A 12744-nucleotide genomic window follows, 5' to 3' on the forward strand; every position below is an offset into this window, starting at 1 on the left:
AGAGAGAGAATCCTAGGCTCCATGCTGTGAGTGCAGAGCCAGACGCAAGGCTTGATCCCATGAACCATGAAATCAGAATCTGAGCTGAAATCAAGTGTCAGAGGTGTAGCTGACTGAGCCACCCAGGTGCTCCAAGATTTTATTTTTAAGTAATGTCTACACCCAGTGTGGGGCTTGAGCTCACAACCCTTAGATCAAGAGACACATTCTCTACCAACAGAGCCATCCAGGGGCCCCACCTCCTCTTTTTGTACAAGTATATTTAAAGAGCATTCAAGGAGTATTAATTAATCAAGAGATTAAGAAGTAAAATGATTTAAACATTTTTAAACATTTATTATGAGAGAGAGAGAGAGACAGAGAGAGGCAGAGAGTGAGGGAGACAGAGAGAATCCAAGCAGGCTCTGTGCTGTCAGAGAACCATGAGATCATGACCTGAGCTGACATCAAGAGTCAGGTGCTTAACCGACTGAGCTACCAGGAGCCCTAAGGAGTAAAATGGTTTAAAACACTGGCCTACCTTCAGGTTTTTAAGCATTAAAAAGTATTAAAGGAAAAACATTCCCATTACCTGAGAAGGTATATTATGTTTAGGAATTGCTCTTCCTACCCTTAACTGTCTGAAATTCAGCAATGCTCCTCCAGTTTGGGGAAATATTTTTAAGTTACCTGTTGGGTATTTAAAACATGTAAAGGTAGAGGCACCTGCATGGCTCAGTGGTTGGGCGTCTGACTCTGGATTTCTGCTCAGGTCGCCATCTATCGGTTCGTGGGATCAAACCCGTGCTTGAGATTCTCTCTCTGCCTCTCGCTCTGACCCTCTCCCATGCACCCATGTGCTCGTGCTGTCTCTCTCTCAAAGTAAATAAGCTTAAAAAAAATATAAAGGTAAATGCAACTTTATCTAAATGGGATCACTGAATATCTTTAAGCAATTGTGATATAATCCAGGAACAAATAGAGATACAGAAATGACTGAAGATTCCATTAACCTCAGGCAGTTGATGAAAGGTCTTCATTCTACCTGTGTGTTACTAATTTCTATGTAACAGATTACCCCCCAAAACAGTGTCTTAAAATAACTATAAATGTTATCTCACAATTTCTGTGGGTGAGGAAAGTGGTAACCGTGTGGTTCTGGCTTAGGCTCTGTCACGAGGTTGCAGTCCAGATGTTGGATGGGGCTGCCGGAGGATCTGCTTTCTGGGTGGCTCCCCAGTGGGTTGGCAGGTTGCCCAGAGGCCTCAGTTTCTCATCCCTGACCTCTCCATAGGCTGCATGAGTGTTTTCACAGTGTGGCGGCTCACTTCCCTCAGAGCAAGAGATGTAAGAGAAAACCATTTAGAAGCTGCAATGTCTTTTATGAGCTGGCCTTGGAAGGTCATTTCTGCTATATGCTGTTGGTTACTTGGGTCAGCCCTATCCACTGTGGGATGGGACAACACTGGGGAGAATATACTAGGATGTGAGGATCACTGGCCCCATCTTAACTGCTGACTACAATACCATCTAAGGCAACATTGGTGAAAGCAACCTTGACTTTATTTCTGTCACAGATTGTCTAGAATATATTTGTAGTGTACAAAATTATGAAACTTATGCTTTTAGCCATTTTAAGTGTGCAGTTCTGTGGTATTAAGGACATTCACATTTTTGAGCCACCACCGTCACATCCATCTCTAGAACTTTTTCATCTTCCTTGACTAAACCTCTGTACCCATTACAAAACTAACTCCCCACCTACTCCTGTATTTAAAACCTTTTCTCCTAGAGATGCTTATGTCTCTAAGTGCTTAGGCTGCTCCAGGGTTTTAGCCTTCCCTAATGGTGCTTCAAATGCTGGATTTTTTTCTTCCCTTAATTCCTAACTCTAACTTTACTCACTCCCTTAACCCATCAAATCATGTAATTCTGGGTGTCATTCTTACAGATCCCTTCTCTATTCTGGGTGATTTTGGAGGCAGGTGGCTTCTGTGACAGGCTAATTAGTTAGCTAATAAATTATCCCTGTCAGGTAACTTCATACCTTAAACAAGTTGGAAAGGATATGTGTTTTTTTCTTCCAAATTTTTATTGAAATTCAAATGAGCTCATACATAGTGTAGCATTTGGGTCAGGAGTAGAATTTAGGGATTTGTTGCTTACATATAACACCCAGTGCTCATCACAAGTGTCCTTAATGCCCATCACCCACTTAGCTCATCCCTCCACCCATTTCCCCTCCAGCAGCCCTCAGTTTGTTCTCTATATGAAGAGTTTCTTATGGTTTGTCTCCCTCTCTATTTTTCCTTCCTTTCCTCTATGTTCATATTTTGTCTCTTAAATTCCACATAAGTAGAATCATATAGTATTTGCCTTTCTCTGACTAACTTATTTTGCTTAGCATAATATACTTTAGTGCCATACACATCATGGCAAATGGCAAGATTTCATTCTTTCTGAATGCCAAGTAATATTCCGTGATAGGTATAGATATAGATAGAGAGATAGATATTTGGCTATTGTTGACAGCACTGCTATAAACATTGGGTGCATATACCCCTTTGAATCAATATTTTTGTACCCTTTGGATAAATACCTAGTAGTGCAATTGCTGGGTCATAGGGTAGTTCTATTTTTAACTTTTTGAAGAATCTCCTTACTGTTCTCCAGAGTGGCTGCACCAGTTTGCATTCCCACCAATAGTGTAAGAGGGTTCCCCTTTCTCCACAAGGGATGTGTCTGTTTCAGGCCACTGGAAAGTGTGTAGAATTAGAATCATTTGTTTGGGAGGCATTTTTAGGTAGAGGCCTTTTAGCATCTTTCACATATTTAAGTAGTTAGCTGCCTGATTTGCCCACTTCTCAGGCTGGCCAGTGAGACCAGAGAAAGAGACTGTACATTTAATTAAGTAAGAACTGAGCTAGGCAGTAATTTGCCACTTGACTTTAGTTGCCCAGGGCCTTATAGCCTCCACATGTAAATGAGAAAAATAAGAGTAACAAAAGGCAGCTGGCTCTTGGAAATTGAGCTGTAACAATGTACCCTCAAATGCAAGTAAAAAAAAAAAAAGTATAAAATGAACAACTCAATAGCAGTAACTACTTTATTCTCAAAGTGTTTTAAAGAAGAACTTGTGGAATTATCATTACATCCCTAATAACAGATAACATTATCCCTGTTTTATAAAAAGGCAGAGACATAAGGTAGTCATACTAAAGCAGGGAAAGAAAGGGTTGCAGACAGAAGAGCAAGAATTGAAGATGTGGGGAGACAGTGTGGCTGCTGGTCCCTACCCTAGTCCCCTCCAGACATTTCTTTCACCTCCCACAAGTAGGAAAAGCAGTCTGCTTGTGCTTGAGCCATAAGCTGGAGTGAAAACCAAGTATTTTCTGCCTTTGGTCTCTCCCAGGTGATGAGGCTGCTATCTAGAGGCTCCATCTTTGTGAAATGGTGAGTGCCCTGCTTTTGGGGTCAGATCTGCCCACCCTTTCCACTTGATAAGATGGATGGCCTGTAGCAACTAAAAGTCTCTGAGCCTCGGTCTGCTCATCTGTCAAGCGAGAGTCACTGTAATACTAACCGTATTAGCAGTTACTGTGCCAGTTATAAAACTAATGTATATAAAGTAAGAAGTTCAACATTGACCCATTGTCTATGTTCAATAAACAGTACCGTGATCATTTTCCTCGGTGGACTTCAAGATACTAGGCTTATCTTCCTTTTTTAAAAAAAGCTTCCTCAGCCTGAAAAACAAATAAAATTTATCAAAACAAACCCTGTTTGCTTCATGTATAAGACCATTCACAATGGAACCTCAACTTATCTTCCTCTTCACCTTCATCTTCTGCCATGCCTCCCTACTTACATGAGGTTCCATCCTCACGGACTTCTGTTGTTCCCCAAAAGTTTCTTTGTACACGCACTTTCTCCAGAACATCCTTTCCCTTCTCTAACAGTCCCTGTAAGACGTAACTGAAATATCTCCTCCTTGGTCACATACTCTTCCTATGCTCTCTCTTCTGCCATATGTAACTTGGATGTCTGCTTTAAGCCTCTTGTCCAGAGTCTTTTAAACTGTTTTTGATTATGACCCACAGTTAAAAAATACATTTTATCTTATGATCTAACATACACATACATACACATTAAAAAAGTTTCACAGAAAGTGATTATCTTATGCCATGTGTGACACAAGCTGTTATTTTCTATTCTTTCTGTTCTGTTTCACTTAAAATAGATGCTGATTGCAACCCATTAAATTTATTTCACACTCCTCTAAAGGAGGGGACACCCTGAAGCTTACAAAAAACACTGCCCTAATACATATCCTGCCCAGGATGTCAGCCTAGATCCAGGGCTTCTGTTTCCATGTCACTTTGGCTGTCTCTACTCCCATGTGTCTCTGGATCTGTGTCACCTAGTCTTCTGCAGAGGTTCCTTTCCCTCTTTTCCAAGAGACTTGGACAGGGAGAACAGTCACTTGTCATTTTCTATAAGAAGGGCCCAGGATAATCACAGATATAGCAAATATACTGAGCGCTTGTGGGTAATTGTGATAGTTCTTAGCAGCAGATTATGTTAAATGTAATATTGGTGCTTCCATACTCTCAGAGATATTTAACCAATTCTGTCAATTCAGGTTCCAATTGCCACTCAATTGCCTTGCCCTCTCCCATCTCCATCTCTCATAGTCCCCAGTATTATCAGTCAATTTAGGCATTAACATTTAATGATGGGTACGTGTGACAGATGCAATAGTGAAATGAAGAATGTGCAATGAGAGAGAGAGTCTCTAACTGAAGAAAGACGATCTAATGAGATGGAGGGAGAAAATGAGATGTGGATGTGAGGTATGAAATTAGATACAGTAGTTGGAATGTACTTTCCTGGAAAAATTCTAAGCCTGGGTTGTCCCTATATTTCAACTTTTTCTGTACACATACTCAGGATATTGGGGAATATCACACAATTTGGCAGATAGGTATGCTACAATTTCATCAAAAACATTTAGAAGTGAATGGCAAGAAAACACCACCAAAACTTGTGGCATGCAGCAAAAGCAGGGCTTGAATAAAATTCTCATAACCTTAACTCTTTATATGAGAGAAGACCAAAATTAGTAAGTTTCTAATTTAAGAAGCCAGAAAAACATCAGAGTAAACCCAAGATCATAAATATAAGTCAATGAAACAGAAAATAAAAATACACTAAGCAAGATTAATAAAGCTTGAAGTTGGTTCTTTAATAAGAATAACAAAATAAATAAAAGTCAAGCAAGACTGGGACACCTGCTGGCTCAGTCAGTAGAGCAGGAGACTCTTTTTTTTGTTTTCAATGTTTATTTATTTTTGAGAGAGAGAGAGAGAGAGACAGAGCGTGAGTGGGGGAGGGGCAGAGAGAGAGGGATACACAGGATCTGAAGCAGGCTCCAGGCTCTGAGCTGTCAGCACAGAGCCCGACGTGGGGCTCAAACCCACGAACTGTGAGATCATGACCTGAGCTGAAGTCAGACACTTAACCAACTGAGCCACCCAGGTGCCCCAGAGCAGGAGACTCTTGACCTCGGGGTTGTGAGGTCAAGCCCCATATAGAGCTTACTTAAAAAAAAAAAGTCAAGCAAGACTGATAAAGAGAAGATTGAGTGACATAAATAATTTCATTAATTAAAATAGAGACAGGCACATGTAGTAGTAGCTTTATTCATTATCACCAAAAACTGGAAGCAACTGAGATGTCCTTCAATGGTGAATAGATAAACAAACTGTGGTCCAGCCATACAATAGTGTATTATTCAGTGGTAAGAAGATATGAGCAAGAAGCCATGAAAAGCCACAGAAGAAACTTAAATACATAGGGCTAAGTAAGAGAAACGAGTCTGAAGAGGCTACATAACATATGAAACCAACTGCATGACATTTTGGACAAGCACAGCAAAAAGTTCAGTGACTGTGGGTGTTCACCCAAAGAAAATGAAAAGACTGATTTGTAAAGATATATACACCTCTGTGTTTATTATAGCATTATTTATAATAGCCAAGATATGGAAGACACCTAAAAGTCCACTGAAAGGTGAATAGGTAAAGATGTATAGACAGTGGAATATTACCCAGACATAAAACAGAATGAAATCTTATCATTCACAACAATATGGATGGACCTAGAGGGTATTATGCTAACTGAAATAAGTCAGAGAAAGGCAAATACCCTATGATCTAAAATCTAACAAATAAAACAAATAAACAAACAACAATAGAAACAGTCATAGATACAGAGAACTGGTGTTACCAGAGGGAGAAGGGTGGCAGGATGGGTGAAATAGGTGAAGGGGACTTAGAAGTACAAACTTCCAGTTATACAATGCAAATTCTGAAGTCAGAATGCTAATAATTTATTTAAAAGAAATAGGGAGAAGAAAAGCTTCAAAATTAGAGCATGCTGCCTGTCAAGAATTTGCATTGTATAACTCAAAGTCGTGGGGATGAAAAGTATAACCTAGGGAGCACAGGGAATATAGTCAATAATAACTGACCAATGGGAACCACTTTTATCATGATGAGCATTGCATAATGTATGTAATTGTCAAATCACTGTGTTGTACACCTGAAACTAACATAATATTATATGTCAGCTATACTTCAAGTTTAAAACAAAGTTCAGGGGTTTCTAGAAGCTCAGATGAAAGGAAAGAAGAACCAGAAAATCACTTAGGGGGCCCCTGGCTGGCTTAGTCAGAAGAACATGTGACTCTTGATCTCAGGGCCATGAGTTCGAGCCCCACGCTGGGTATAGAGATTACTAAAAAAAAAACAAAACAAAAATCAAATTAAAAACAATCACTTAGTAGGTCTGAGAAACCTGATGATGGAATGAGGAATCCAAAACACTCTAACTGTATTACAAAATGTGAATCAACCTCACTAGGGGATAAAGGACAAAGATGCTGCCATAAATAACTTAGGAAATGAGTGGTCTGTAAAACTAAAGGCAAAATAAACTGCACATAAACACTGTACTCTAACTTATAAAGTTATATTCAGTTGGAGTATAGATTATTTTGATACTGCTATATACATTTACACTGGAATAATTAAGTAAATGGATGGCAGATGGTGGGACCCAGGGTTTTCATTGCTGTGGTAGGAATCTACAGCAAAAGAAGAAGGCTAGTATAATCCATGTGGGTATGGATTAGAATTGGAGACATCAGTATGGACTCATTTCATGTTTACATTAATATATATGGTTACATCTAGAAAAAATATATATAGCATACTGTGAAATAATAGAAAATAAATATTGGTCTCTGCCCCCAGTTCCTGGTACAATGCCTGAAACCTCTGTAACTTCCTAAGTGATAACATTCTGGGTGGGCTCCTGGATGGCTCCAGGATGGGTCACCAGAAAGACCAAGCCATGATTAGAAGCTTGCAATTTTCATGTCCACCCGTCATCCTCCAAAGAATAGAGAGGGGCTAGAAACCGAGTTAACAATTTATCATGCCTGTAGATAGTGACTTTCTCAGTGATAGTTAGCAAAGGGAGAAGAGTAGCTTTACAGATGATAAACTGAACATAAAGTCCCAACAGTACAGGATTAAGGGAGCTTCCAGGTTGGCAAACAAAGCCACACTGGGAGGGTGATGCACCTCAGACTCCATGGGGACAGAAGTTCTTGTGCTCAGGATCCTCCCAGACCTTGCCCTATGTATCTCTTCATCTGGCTGTTCATCTGTATCTTTTGCATATTCTTTAATAAACTGGTAAATATAAGTGTTTCCTGGAGTTCTAGTGTTTCCTGTAACACTAAATTAATCAAACATGAGGAGGAGCATATGGGAACCTCCAATTTGTAGCTTAAGCAGACAGAAGCTGTGGATAACCTGGGGACCTACTACTTGTGATTGGCATCTGAAGTGGGATGGAAGCAGTCTTGTGGGACTGAGCCCTTAACCTGTGGGACCTGACACTCCTTCCAGGTAGACAGTGCTAGAATTGAGTTAACTTGTAGGACACCCAGCTGGTGTTGCACAGAATTTCCTGGTGGGGGGAAAAGCCTCCACACATTTGACGACCAGAAATGTCTGAAGTATTCTGTATGCACAGTAAAGGAGACACACAGGAAGGAAACTGGAGATAGAATGAATTGAGTTTTTGTTACACATATACATACACATATTCTTTGCTCTGTCAGCTGAGAGGGCCTAGAAGCAATGATACCTCAGAAGCCATAAGCACTCCTTGTACCCAGATCTTGAAATCTAATACCATTCTCTAATAAAAGGAACCAGGGCACTTTGACAAAATGGCTGATTCTAGGACTAGGGCAGGAAATGTATAAGCCTAGAGCATCCTGTAGTGTGAGAAAAATATGGAAGTGCTCAAAACATAGAAACAAAAAACAAACAACAAAAACCACCCACAGTAACAGGAGGAAGTCAAAGTGACACAGAAACCAACTAAAAGTGCTCATAGTAGTTAAAGCTGGAACTGAAACAATAAAATAAAGAATTGGATGATATCCCAAAGCATAAAATATCCATGAGTCCATAGTGACATAAATAAATTACTGAATAAATAAATATATGGGGGAGGAGATAAATCTCTCATGCAGAACTGCAAGTAATTATGTAGATAACTTTGCCCACAAGAAAGTGGAGTATAACTCCCACTGCTTAAGTGCAGACTGCACATAGGGACTTCCTCAGTGATAGTATACAATGGGGAGAAGAAGAGTAGCTTTACAGAGGATAAACTGACCACCACCTTACCCAGATGATCAAGGTGAATCTTAGCAGTGACAAATCATGCTGACAGCATGCACCCTGAGCATGCTATAATAAAAATGGTACTCTATGCTTCTGTGATCTTCTTCCCCAAATGCATAACCCCAATCTAATCATGAGAAAAACATCAGACAACTCCTACAAAATACCAAAAGTCCTCAAAACTGTCAAGGTAATAAAAAACGAGGGTCTGAGAAATTGTCACAAGACAAGAAGTTATATGAAGAACCTAAGGAGACATGATGATTAAAGGTAATGAGAAATCCTGGATGGGATCTTGGAACAGAAAAAAAGACACTGGTAAAAACTAAAGAAATCTCAATACACTATCGACATAAGTATCAATACTGGCTTATTGATTATAACAGATATGCTAATAGAAAATTTAAAAAATAGGAGAAGCTGAGTGTGGAGTGTATGGGAATTCTGTGTACGGCTTGCAATTTTTCTATAAATCTAAAACTGTTCTAAAAAAGTAAAGTTTGTTTAAAAAATCAAAGGCATTGGGGCACCTGGGTGGCTCAGTTGGTTGAGTGTCTGACTTTACCTCAGGTCATGATCTCATAGTTTGTGAGTTTGTGAGACAGGCTGCTGTCAGCCTGTCAGTGCAGAGCTCACTTCAGATCCTCTGTCCTCCTCTCTCTGCCCCTCCCCTGCTTGTGTTATACACATACACACACACACAAAGGCAAAAAAGGAGTCATAATTATAGATAACTCAGAGGTTTAAAAGATATGGAAACCCATCAACTATGACACAAACAAATTTGAAAGCTTAGACAAGGAAGACATGTTTTAGAAAAATATAATTTACCAAACTGTTTCAAGAATCAGGAGAAAATCTAAATAATCCATAGATATAATATAAATGGAAGATATAATTAAACTTTTTTCCATAAAGAGAAAAACTAACCTGAGAGGCATTTTTTGGCTAGTTTCACTATTAGAGGATCCTCAAAGTAGTAACTGTTACAGGAAAGATCAACTGGCGGAAGCTAAAATCAGTGGGCAAAACTTCGAGGAGAAAAAGGTTATTAGTATCTCACCTATGATATTTATCAATTAAAAAGGGGAAAATTACAAATTTACAATAGAAAGCCTGGCACACCCCACTTTAAACAAGAGATAGATTGAAAGACATCCCATGGTCCTGGAGTAGAAGACATTATACTGCCAAGATGGCAATACTCCCCAAATTGATATACAGGTTCAGTGTGATCCCTATCAAAATCTCGGCTGGCTTCTTTCCCAGAAATTAATCTTAAAATTCATATGAATACTCAAGGAACCCAGAATAGCCAAAACAATCTTGAAAAGTAGAACAAAACTCAAATACATACTATTCCCAATTTTAAAACTTACTACAAAGCTACAGTAATTAAGACTGTGTGGTACTGGAATAAGGATAGATATATCCACTGAATAACCACAGGCAAGAGAATGATTTTGGACCCCTACCTCATACCATACAAAAAAATTAACTCAAAATGCATCAAAGATCTAAAGGTAAGAGCTGAAACTATAAAAAATTCTGAAGAAAATCTAGGAGTAAATTGTCATGACTTCAGGTTAGGCAAAGTCTTTAGATAGGACATCCAAACACAAGTAAGAAAAAAATAAATAAACTGGACTTCATCAAGATCACAAACTATTGTGCTTTAAAGGGCATCATCTAGAAAGTGAAAAAAGAACCCACAGAATGGCAGAAAAACTTTGCAAATCATTATTTTCTATATTATTGTGTAAAATATATAAAGAATTCTTACAACTCATTGATAAAAAGACAACTCAATTTTTAAAATGTTTGTTTGTTTGTTTATTTAGAGAGACAGAGCACAAGCAGGGGAGGGGCAAAGAGGGAGAGAGAGAATCCCAAGCAGGCTCTGTGCCATCAGGGCAGAGTCTGATGTGGGGCTTGAATGCACAAACCATGAGATCATGACCTGAGCCAAAATCAAGAGTCAGATGCTTAACTGACTGAGCCACCCAGGCGCCCCAAGTAACTCAATTTTTAAAACAGGCAAAAGATCTGAATAGACGTTTCTCCAAAGAAGATATATAAACCGTCAATGAGCCAGAAAGGATGCTCAAAATCATCAGCCATCATGGAAATGCAAATCAAAGCCATGATGAAATCCTTCTTCCCATCCACTTAGGAAAACATTCTGGCTTTAAATTACTCTGTTAAGTTCCTGTGAGTTGGTAAGATCTGTTCTCCTGCTAGTAGAGAAGGAGAAAAGCTACTCTTTAGGGAAGGAGCCTTATACAGAGACACAAGTGGCAACCAGTATTTTGGCTGAGTGCATGCTATGCTGGGAAGCACATGAAAAAAGGGGAGGAGCCTGAATGGATACGAATATGAAGTTCAAGACAGCAGGGAGAAAGCTGCTTATAAGGAATAAAGAAGGGCTCCTTAGGGGAAGGAGGAAGAGAGGAGAAAGTGAGGCCCTACGTATGAGTTAGGCTGGGCATAGGCTTAAGCTGGTATAACAAGAGACCCACCTACACCATGGCTTACAGAACACAGAATTTTATTTCCCTCTTCTGTTAATAGTCCCAAAGCGAGAAGTCTAGGCAGGTGGGTGTTGTTTTGTGCAATCTTTCAGACCCAGAAACCTACTTTTTTTGACTCCTCTACTCCTTAGAGTTTGACTTTGACTTCATGGCTAGGATGTCCACCTTCTCTTTGTAGGAGTGCCCTATTCTGTAAGGAATGGAAGAAGTTCCTGAAGAGCCTAGGGTGCATTAAAAAAAAAAAAGGCAATCCCAAAGATCCAAATCTTGAGATACTGAAAGGGTCTCACTTAATCTTACGATTAGGAACATTCCATACCCAAAGAAACAACAGTTAGTATTTGCTTCTCAGAAGAGGAAATGACTTAAGATTGAAGTCTGACTCTAGTTTTGAAACCAGTGACAAATATTTAATAGCATCTCTCATACCTCATTTTTTTTTTTAATTTGAGAGAAAGAGAACACAAGTGTGGGAGAGGGGCAGAGGGAGGGAAAGAGAGAATCTTAAAAGCAGGCTCCATGCTCAGGGTGGAGCCCAATGCAGGGCTTAATCCCATGACCCTGGGATCACGACTTCAGCTGAAGTCGAGAGTCGGATGCTTAACTGACTGAACCACCCAGGTGACCCTCACACTTTAATTTTAAAGCAATTTTCCATTTCCTGGAAGAATCAGGAAAAGTAAAAAAATATGTAATTCATTTATATTGGTTTGCTATATTGCTACTAATTACTATCTATCAGATTCCCTTACACTTTAGGACAAATATAACTTGTAAACATAATGGAACAGATTCATAATCACTGCCCTATCTATAGAGAATTCTAATTTCTTTCTGAAGCAAAGGACTGGTTCAAACAGCCATTTCTCTTAAAAAATTATTTCACTTCTAACATACTTACTTCTATTTTTTCACCCAGGTGCATTCTTTGAAAAGAAACCTCTGAAAAACTTCCAGCAGCTGGATTTGGCAGGAAATTGTGTGAGCAGTGATGGATGGCTTGGCTTCATGAACGTATTTCAGAATCTTAAGCAATTAGTTTTTTTTGACTTCAGTACTACAAGATTTTTACCTGATGCAGCATTAGTCAGAAAACTTGGCCATGTGTTATCTAAGTTAACTTTTTTGCAAGAAGGTAGGCTTGTTGGGTGGCAGTTTGATGATGATGATATTAGTGTTATTAAAGGTGCTTTTAAACTAGTAACTTAAATAAAAGTCACCTTAAGCCCATGAATGCTCTGGGGACCCCATTACTTTTAGCCTGGTGACCTAAAAATCTTTGCTCATCCAGTGCAAGAGTCTGAATGTATATGACAACCCATTATATAGCCTAAAAATTATTCTTCTTGGGGGGCCTAGGTGGCTTAGTCGGTTAAGTGTCTGACTCTTGATTTTGGCTCAGGTCATGATTTCATGGTTCGTGAAATCAAGCCCTGCATTGGCCTCAGTGCTGAATGTGCAGCCTG

The 12744-nt window shown here is 39.3% G+C and overlaps 2 protein-coding genes across 4 annotated transcripts in view; one reads left to right on the forward strand and one right to left on the reverse strand.

The window, feature by feature from the left end:
* NLRC4 (NLR family CARD domain containing 4) overlaps positions 1-12688 on the forward strand; it is a 36955-nt gene extending 24267 nt beyond the window's left edge. The window contains exon 9 of the mRNA XM_030311346.1: positions 12198-12688. Within this exon, the coding sequence (XP_030167206.1) occupies positions 12198-12487 (290 nt within the window). The 3' untranslated portion in view covers positions 12488-12688. The remainder of the gene's footprint in view (positions 1-12197) is intronic.
* SLC30A6 (solute carrier family 30 member 6) overlaps positions 1-12744 on the reverse strand; it is a 72269-nt gene that overhangs the window by 13717 nt on the left and 45808 nt on the right. For 2 of the 3 annotated variants that reach the window (XM_030311351.1, XM_030311348.1), the window contains 2 exons: positions 3655-3725; positions 1101-1306 (listed from right to left, as the gene is read on the reverse strand). The gene's annotated coding sequence lies outside the window, so the exon portion shown is untranslated. Of the gene's footprint in view, positions 1-1100; positions 1312-3654; positions 3726-12744 lie in introns of all 3 variants that reach the window. The other variant, XM_030311349.1, reaches the window with a different exon arrangement.

The sequence above is a fragment of the Lynx canadensis genome, chromosome A3 (genome assembly GCF_007474595.2).
Source record: "Lynx canadensis isolate LIC74 chromosome A3, mLynCan4.pri.v2, whole genome shotgun sequence".
NCBI lineage: Eukaryota > Metazoa > Chordata > Mammalia > Carnivora > Felidae > Lynx > Lynx canadensis.